At 37.8% G+C, this 9569-nt stretch overlaps 1 protein-coding gene and 1 long non-coding RNA gene across 2 annotated transcripts; both read right to left on the bottom strand.

Moving 5' to 3' along the window:
• Nucleotides 1-516: 516 nt before the first annotated feature.
• Nucleotides 517-5809, bottom strand: tmed10 (transmembrane p24 trafficking protein 10). The gene is made up of 5 exons (XM_079832112.1): nucleotides 5536-5809; nucleotides 4833-4953; nucleotides 3667-3740; nucleotides 3157-3283; nucleotides 517-1751 (listed from the first exon to the last, which is right to left on the bottom strand). Exons 1-5 carry the CDS (start codon nucleotides 5719-5721, stop codon nucleotides 1630-1632), a joined length of 630 nt encoding a protein of 209 aa, XP_079688238.1. The 5' UTR covers nucleotides 5722-5809; the 3' UTR covers nucleotides 517-1629.
• Nucleotides 5810-6233: 424 nt separating this feature from the next.
• LOC307134657 lies at nucleotides 6234-9230 on the bottom strand. Its single transcript, XR_013817591.1, has 7 exons — nucleotides 9028-9230; nucleotides 8357-8430; nucleotides 8063-8110; nucleotides 7896-7979; nucleotides 7540-7745; nucleotides 7213-7372; nucleotides 6234-7114 (listed from the first exon to the last, which is right to left on the bottom strand). It is a non-coding gene; the product is annotated as an uncharacterized lncRNA (long non-coding RNA).
• Nucleotides 9231-9569: the final 339 nt, after the last annotated feature.

The following is a 9569-nucleotide window of genomic DNA, read 5'->3' as shown; positions in this document are numbered from 1 at the left end:
TTAAATAAATATATTTTAAAATATAATTTATTCCTGTGACACAAAGCTGAATTTTCAGCATCATTACTCCAGTGTCACATGATCCTTCAGAAATCATTCTAATATGATCAAGAAAACACTAACATTTAACACACTTTGGAATCAAAAGCAACAAATTAAAACAAAGTAGGTTTCTTTAATTTTATTGCTCCTAATATTAATCTTCTCATTATGGTCTTCTCACAAAAATGTATTCACCAGTAGGAATATTATTTTAATTCTGTTATGTGGCTAAATAAAGCCTGTCTCTGTAATTATTATATATGCTGAACTTTAATAGTTAAATTGCTTTATTATTGCCTCTATTTTCGTTTACTTTATTCAAAATGTGTAAATATATTGGTTGGAATTGGATATACCTAACAAACTTCAAATCCTTTAAGATTTAGTCGATTAAATTCAGATTCTCTCAGATGATGACTGCCATGTCGGAGTTTACATCACAACTTCTTCCTGTTAATAACTGACAAACACTCAAAATACTTTACTAACAATTTTTATTGAATGACAAGCCAATTATATTTCTGAAATCCACTTTCACCAAAATTAATCAGAAGAATACCATTGCTGTTGAAAAAGTTTGAACACTGGAGCAAAGAATTAAACCACTGGTAGCAAATAATAATAAATCTGATCCAAACCTTCCACCCAGGACGCGTGTAACCACTATTCCATAAAAGCAAAATCCAAAACTGAAAGTCTAGTTTGATCTGTCAAATATGGGTAGATCCCGTAACAAATCAAACCATTAAAGACGCCAGAGTTGATGATGGGGCAGCAATGATGGCATTTACACATCTTTAACCTCAAGCCCACTGCAGTTCTGTTGGATTGAACATTTATTCAGTCCGTGGAGAAACTAACGACGACTAACAATAGACAAATAAAGACTTTAATTACAGACGAACTCAGGCTTTCCCATGAACAAACTAAAATGAGATTATGCCCCCCTCCCCCAAAAATAAAACTGCTTAAAAAAAATTAGTACATTTCTCAAAAGTCAGAATGGAATATGTCAGCTTGAAGCTCTGATGTGCGTTCGCTCTGTTCACTTGCAGTGAGTGGGACTTCATTTGGACAAAATGGCTTTGCATTTTCAAACAGAAGTCTTTCTACTTGTGTTTGAAAGACAGCTAAACTCATCAGTTCATGAGAACCTCGTGACTAAAGGCTGACACAATCATTCTATCCTTCCAAATAATAATTACAGCAATTATTAACACAAACATTCAATGAACGACAGATGACCACAAGGTTTCTCTCACAGAAGCGCATCTTTTATCAGTTATAGGGGATTTTACTGTCATTTAGTATAAATACAAAAAAAAAAAGAAAGCCGAAAAAATTGAAAGGGTGTTTTTTCCAAATGATACGGAGCAAGCTTGTATCAAAAATGTACACGCACTGAAAGACAATTTGGCCGTCGAGCATCAATCGCTTCCCAGAGATTTCCCTGATGCACGTCCACTCCCGATAAACTTCAGGTCACCTGTGGCGACCAGAACGGATCGCCGAGGCAAAGCAAATGTCAGGGGCCGGAGGTTCTGATGTCAGGAAGTAGTTCTGGGTCCCTGATTGTACAGGCAGATTTTACTCAATGAGCTTCTTGGCCTTGAAGAAACGGCGCAGGTAGAAGACCTGCCACGTGGCCAGACCGATCAGACAGCACATAGAGAAGATGCTGAAGTACAGCACGCGTGTGTTGGTGGACTCTGCAAAACACGACAGGATTTCAGAAACCATTCATACACAAAATACTGCAGATACATCTATATTGGTCCATTTAGAAGACACTTTTACGTAGGGCTGCCCTCTAATAGTCAACGAGAAGAGGCTTAGTCCAACACAATTTGATTCGTCGTTTAGTTGCAGAAAAAAAACTCCACAGGAAGTGGCGAAGCACACAGTCCGTGAGGGACAGATTGTTAACGGCGGGTCGATGTGGTAATTACAGCATCTCAGGCAGGAAATCCAAAAGTTCGCCTATCATTCATCAACCTCAAACATGGCTTATCATTTGAAACATGTAAGTAGTAGCATCTGAACATGGCCGCTCGCTTTAACGCTAACCTAGATAAATGTGTGATGTTATTAGGCGCAAATGTTTGTGCACTTACTGCCATTGACATGGAGTCCCAGACGTGATCAATTCAATTTTTTCCTGATAACATTGGGAACTTAAACCGTCATTTTTGGCCATACAAAAAAAGAGTAATACATAATTCAAAACTTTAATGTACTTTTATTTGTGCAAACTCACAATAAAAACCAAAGCGTAGTGCTTTTGTAGGATGGGCTTTCCAACGTTTCAGTCTCCGGGAACAGGAGCGCGTCATTAAAATGAACCGAAAATATAGGCTACTTGCCTCACAGACATGAGAAATATATCTATAGAAAGCTTGAACTGTCTACTTTTAAACTAGCCAATTCAATTAAGTAAAAAAAAAAAAATACTCTCTGATTATGTAATCCGTATGAGAGGTGTATTTGTTCTTTAAGTGCTCTTTTTCTATATACCCAAATCATTGTTACATGTATTCCTATTTCACTTATTTCTGTGCCTTAATTTAATTTTTTTATTGATTAATAATACATTGTTAGCTAATCTGTGTGCTTTGTATATGTACATTTCTGAAATGCATAACGTGGACAAATCACTTTAAATTGTAATGCAGACGCATGCATTTTCTGTGAAGCTGCTTTGAAACGATATGTATTGTGAAAAGCATAAACAAATAAATGAGAATTGAATTAGTCTCTGAAGGTACATCCACTATACAGCGGAGATGAGAGTCAGCAGCCGACACACTCGTTTATTATAAATAATTAAAATGTCTCAAAATAATGATCATTACTTTCGCCTGTGCTTTTCAGCGAGCTTTATGAGTGCGCTTGAGCATGGAATAGGCTATATATTTGGCCTATAGGGCTCATTATGGTTAAGCATTCCCCCAGTATATATTTAAGAAATTAAATTCATATTAACACGCGATTAGTCGACTAATAGCTTGAATGAACGACTACTAGCCTCCTATAAAAATCTTTAGTCTGGGGCAGCCCTACTTTTATCCAATCTTGCTTAGAGCGGGAACTAAACTTCAGTGGGTTGGCTCTTACCGTTAGTATCTCTCATCTCCTCCTCTCTCTTCTTCATGTAGGCAAAGTCATTGACAATAGACTCAGAAAGATCCTCCAGCCGACGGAGCTCCACCTCCAGGGGCTTCAGTTTCTCTACCTTGGCAATCTGAACAAAGCAGCACAATCAGAATGATTTCAAACCAACAGCTACAAATCTGGCCGTAGAAGTAGGGGTAAATCGTTTAAAAATGCAATGTACACTACCGTTCAAAAGTTGGGGTTTTAAATAAATGTATAATTTTATTCAGCAAGGATGCATTCAATTAATCAAAAGTGAAAGTAAACATTTGTAATGTTACAAAACTATTTCAAACAAAGCTGTTCTTTTGAACTTTGAACATTAAAGAATACAAAAAAATGTATCAGTTTCCAAAATTTTAAGCAGCACAACTGTTTCAATCCACCTATTATCACATTAAAAATGCTGGATGAAACGCCAAGACGTGCATAAATTCACGATCAGCTCATGTTAAGCATGAGAAAACAAACCTCTTCATAATTTTTGGCCTCAACACCGTGCTTCATGTCCAAGTTGATCTGTTGGTCAGGAACTCTTCCAGTTCCTAAAACAAAGAAAAATTGAACAATCATGAATTCTGAAATCATACATCATATCAGAGCTAATTCACAATTAGGGATGCACCGGTTGACCGGACAAAAATCGGAACCGGACGGTTTTTGCTTCTAGCGCGCGATCGGCAACTGGACGGTTTTCTTTGTTTTTTTCTGACGATTTATCCGGAAGTGCGCCCGCGTGCACATATGCCTATATTACCATCATTCGCGAACATGTCACTTGTGTGTTACAAACGGAAACTGGAGAGCTGAGGGAAGAGACGAGATACGCTGAAGAAGAGCTGCTTTCCTGCACAAGCTGAAGTTGCGCGAGCTTACCTCTCCACGCCCTGCACAAGCGCAGATAGTGAGCGTTTGTTCAGCTCAGCTTCTCACGTGTTGGATCGGATGAGAACGAAACAGACTAACTTGTGACAAAGCCGAAATACTTCTTTTTGTAGCCTAAAGAAGAACATGCATGCACTTTTGAAATGAAATACTATCAGTTCTGCCTATAGGATCATTTTTATTTTACCTTAAAATTACATTGACTTAATTTGATTTAAAAAGCACCTGGTGAAGCATCTTAGTCTTTTTTTCGTTGCACTAAACATTATTTGATTTAACATTTTGGAACAATTATATACTTTGGTTTTATTTAATTTCACTGGTAAAGACTTTTTTTCTTTACACTGAATTTAAAAACAAATGCTGATTTAAGTAACATCTTTGTTTGGATTGCAGAATATGCAGTTGTTGCCTTTAATTTCACCTTTCATCCTTTTAATTTCCAATTCAATTTCCTGTTAATTTCAGATTGCGGACTTGTTTTCATTAGCCAAAAGCCAATTTAGCCTGTTAAATAATAAATAAACATCTTGTCCATGTATACTTTCATTCTTTTATTGTGTAAAAAAAAGAAAGAAAAATATCGGAAATCGGTATCAGAATCGGTCATGTAAAATCATGATCGGTGCATCACTATTCACAATCAGATTTTTAATGAATCTACCATTATAGTATCACTTTAAGCTGAACATATGTCAGCCAAGGGCCTAGCGCATCAGTTGGAGAAGTCTGCAGATGTGCGAAACACTCACCCATAGGTGACTTGCTCTCGAAGCACACCTCAAACATATCGTAGTCCTCTGTGGTGAAGGCAAACTTGCCTTTGGTTGCATCTTCTTTCACATAGAGGATGTGTCCAGAGGAGTCTGTGATCTAACAGGGTTACAACAATCGACATTCAGTCAAAGCCAAACAGAAAAAAACTATATGAAACATCTATACAACATTTATTATAAGCAAGGTCAAAAGGCCAATGTGTTCTTATATCAGAATTAAATTACAATTGAATTAATAGGGTTTTAGTTAAGTCTTTTTACACTGACATGTATATTATAAGCTTTAATGCTTTCTCTGTACATGCCAGTATGGAAGTAAGACTGACGTGTTATAACTTGTGAATGAGATCCGAAGGAAAACACACTAACTACATCTGCGTTTATTCTTTACCCACTTTATATCGCTAAATAATCATTTACCAACGTCATTTGATTTATTTAACCAGCTTAATGTTATTAAAAACGAAGTTAATAAAATCACGAAATCATCGTCCAACCAGGAAGCGCCGTGTAGCACTAACATAAGGCCTTGAGTTTAAACTCACAGAACCGACACAATCATCACAGATTAACGGAAAACCCCCCAGTCAATCGTAATGTAAACGTTGATTATAAAAGTAACGATTGTTTGTGTGAATATTTAAATCGTTAATCCTGTAGATGTGTCGCGTGACGTCACCTTCAGGTTGGCTTTCGTGTTCGGCTGCTCGCTGATCTCGTATTCTCCGGTAACGAGCACGTCTTTGTGGATCTCCTCCCGCAGACACTTTCTGCTGCGCACCGGCAGGTAGAATGAGATCGACACGACGGAATGAATCACAAACAACAGCGAGACAGAGAGCGAGAACACACGGAACCGCGCCATGACGAGCTGATCGCTCCACTACTGCAGGCCCGGGTCGAGGTGCGCACTGCGCCTGCGCTCCCCTCAATCCGCGCACGCGCACTGCCTCTGCGAGGGTCTGTGTGTCGAGAGCGCCACCTCGTGGAAGATCCAGGGTGTAGCGCAGACATCTCTAGAGCACGTTGCACAGACAACAACCCAGATAGCAATGAGTCGGCGGACCACCGGCGGTGATCCGGCGGCTGTAGAAGCGTCAGAATTGCGTAATCGCAAACACGTTTGACGGCGCACCGCCGGCGGCAGCCGCTTTTTAAAAGCGGCAGCCGGCTTCCTACCGCCTTCGTACCGCCGCCGGCCCGCAGGCAAACCGCCGTTCCGCCGCCTTTATACCAGAAGGCGGCCCGGCGGAGGCAAACGCTTTTTTCGAACGATCTGCCTCCGCTTATTGTGTAATAAATAATATATATATTTATTTATTATTCATATATTTGTAACATGCAGTTTATGATGGATAATAATTGAACAAACCAGATAAATTCCCATTTGGCATTTTTATTCCACATTTCAAAGTACATTAACTATCAATGATACAAGATAATATAAATTAAATATAACAGACAATAAATAAGCTTAAATAGGCCTATAAATAACAAAAAACATTTTTACTAAAGAACCTGCATGTTTCCAATTAAATTTTGGTTTAAAAAAAAAAAAAACAGCCTTACAAGCAAATTATAACACTTACAATATTTGTTAATAACAAATAGGTCAGCTCTGGGATGAAAAGAATTACCATTAAATATTATATCAAATAATGAGGATATTTGGTACCAAAGAATGTGCAGGATACCAAATAAATCGAGGTATAACATCACATTTAACAAGCCATTTCTAACAATAGCATAAATGGTAATAATTTAGAGTAAAGCTCTGGAGAAGAATAGAACAGTAGTAGAACAGAACATTATAACAAGCCTGACTATGGGTTCTCCGGTTTTCCCCGACCTCCAGAATGAGGCAGCGCAAATTGGCTTATCTTCAGTGATTTCTTGTGCGCCTATATAAAGGACAAACAACCTCGCCATCCCATATCTATCCAAGGAGCTGCCTTCAAGGCAGGGTCACAGGGAATAAAAAAAAAGTAATTTCCACAGTGAACAGTGTGGATTGGGTGAGTGTAGCCTGAAACTTCTGGCTTCTTTAGGGGTCTTGATGTTACTGACTGCAGGATAAAGAAAGGGTTCCAGGTGTCAGTAGTCAGCCTAGGTGTAAGAGGTCGGCTGTGGGTCCCTCTCAGCTGTGCGGCGTCTTTTTCCACCTTCACGATCAGATGCTCCTTTCAGGTAACGCATAGCGCTAACCTGGACCGCCTCATCAGTGGCATCCTGGGTTGCCGGGTTCTTCCGGATGGCTCCTGTAGAAAATACAGATCTGTCATTCCATGTGAATGTCATAAGGCCACACACATCTACTTAAATATATAACAAATTTATATATTTATATATATATTACTTTGAACAATGGTCTTCAGGAACATGTCTCTAAAACATGCTTTATCCCCTACACCCGTCCAGGTTGTATTAATGGAAAGGTGATTAGAGAAGATACTCTAAAGCATTCGCCACACGGTTGTCTTTAGGTCCCTCCCACATTTGATTGCCAAAAACCGAAGCTGAAAATACAAAAAAGTGTTACAAATTACATATCTCTGAAGCTTCTCATACATAAATATAAAAATGTGACAGGCTGTGATTCAGACTGTAGAATATGCAGTGTACAATCTTAAATTTTACTTTTTAGATTACCCTACAGCATTATAAACAAAATCAGCACACTTACTGGAGCTCTTTATCCTGCCTCAAACTGTTGTCAAGCAACGCCAAATGGGTTGTCTAGGGGGAGTAACAGACCCCCTGGCAGGGATAACTCTCCAAAAGACACATTGGCACTGAAATGTTGCAGCATAGTGTCCATTTTGTTGTCCATGCTATGCACAACATCGCCAAACTCTCCAAGACGTCGCAGCATTAGGGTCTGATCTGCACCTACAGGGGTTCACAGAATAAAAGAATAAAGCAGTCAGTCCTGGTCCCTCAACTACTAAACTATGACATTTACAACTAGGTCTACTACATGTACAGGTGGCCCCAGTGGGAATTAAACCAACAACCACAGGTGTTGTTTGCAAGTTGTACCTGATTGCCCAGTACGAGCAAACGTCGTCAACATTGTCCCAACTTGCTTCACCTGCTCATGAAGTGAGCCGCTGTCATCCGAAGCTACAAAATGAAAGGCATTTGGTAATTTTGGACCTACATCACAGTCAAAAAAGTAAAATTTAAGAAAGAGTGCATGTTCTCACCTGCTCGTGCATTGCTTTCCCTCAGGGCTTGGTTCTCATTCTGGAAATCTACATAAAAAATATTTTATTTTAATTATATATATATATATATATATATATATATATATATATATATATATATATATATATATATATATATATATATATATATATATAACAACAACTACAGGCACAATTTTCCATACTGTTAAAGTTTCCAACATCTGCAATTTCCTGTTTGTCCATCTCAACTCCTTTCAATATTCTTCTCCTTATAGCCCAGTAACTAGACATTGTGACTAACAATTTATTTACCTTGAAAGCCGAAACGATTGTCCAACAATAGGTCTCTTGGATGAAGATAACCGATTGTGCTCTGGTCAAGGTATCTGCAAGAAAATGTGAACAAAACCGCATTGTTAACGTTAAATACAGAATATACAGTAGCTATGCTGTGGGGGGAAAAACTGGTCAGCCAAATGTGGAACAGTAAAATGTATTCATTCAGTGTAGTGATTCAAGTAAACTGCATTGTCCTCAAACATAATAAGTACAGCAGTTCAGAGAAATAACTCATAAATGACCTTAAATGCTAGAAGAACAGTAGCAACACAGCACATGTTAGCTAACACTTGCTAAAACTGACCTAACGTTAGCAGCATGCTTGTTCGGACTAACAAAATAATTTAAATAACCTATATACATCATTCTGTTTTGTTAGAAAACACCAAAAGTTAAACTTAAGTCTTTCTAGATGTAAAGCTTTGGCTAACTTACCTACAGTAGCTAGATACATTTTAACATGTAGAACATGCTTGAACTCAGTGTGTAAAAAAGGCGAAACAGCACGTGTTAGCTAACACTGTGTATTGTGCACTATATCAGCGTGCGTGTCTGAACAAACTAATTAAAACAACCTACCGGTATAGCTATACATCAAAAATGAACATAATATTGTGTGACACAAAAAGGAAACATGTACTTACTTAAACGCTCGTAGTCGAGGATATTTTCTGATCTCCTCTCTTCAAATACTAAAACCATGTGATGAGCGGCCGCTGTTGGTAAATCTGTATGTTTTACCGGTTTGTCTTCCGTCTTTTTTAAGTATACTGCCCCTCTCGGCCGGTGGAGGTACTTCTCTGTTTTTTTTTATTTTATTTTTATTTAAATTAGTACATGTATAGACAAGTACAATACAAAAAGTACAATGAGAGAAAAATAAAAATAATAAAGCATTGTGGTACAGTTCCGAATATGTAGAACAAAGAATAACAACAAATGTAACACTGTATATAAAATAAATAATAAAAATAAGAATTCTGAGATAGAAAATACTTTATAATATTAAGGCAGTCACATGAAATTGAAAAGCTTTCAGGTTTCTGTTTTTGTAAGCTTTTTGTTTTGCGACCTCATGTTTGAGAGGGTTTCAAATATTGTAAAAATCAGCTTTATAAGAGGTAATATTAGAGGGCTTCTTTTGAGTTATTCTTGTCTTATGAATGTAGAATTTTTCCTAAATAAT

Source organism: Gobio gobio (assembly GCF_949357685.1).
Source record: "Gobio gobio genome assembly, chromosome: 12".
NCBI classification, from domain to species: domain Eukaryota; kingdom Metazoa; phylum Chordata; class Actinopteri; order Cypriniformes; family Gobionidae; genus Gobio; species Gobio gobio.
Note: the sequence above shows the minus strand (reverse complement) of the source record. Positions and strands in the feature narration are given on the sequence as shown.

Bases quoted from the DNA above. Each gene is read 5' to 3' on its own strand.
- tmed10 (XM_079832112.1), bottom strand. From the start codon at position 5,721: ATGGCGCGGTTCCGTGTGTTCTCGCTCTCTGTCTCGCTGTTGTTTGTG. The intron at 3,284-3,666 runs GTTTGTTTTCTC...TGCTTTGTTCAG, and splicing joins AGGCCAAAAATTATGAAGAG to ATTGCCAAGGTAGAGAAACT. The intron at 1,752-3,156 runs GTAAGAGCCAAC...CGTGTTTTGCAG, and splicing joins GGAGATGAGAGATACTAACG to AGTCCACCAACACACGCGTG.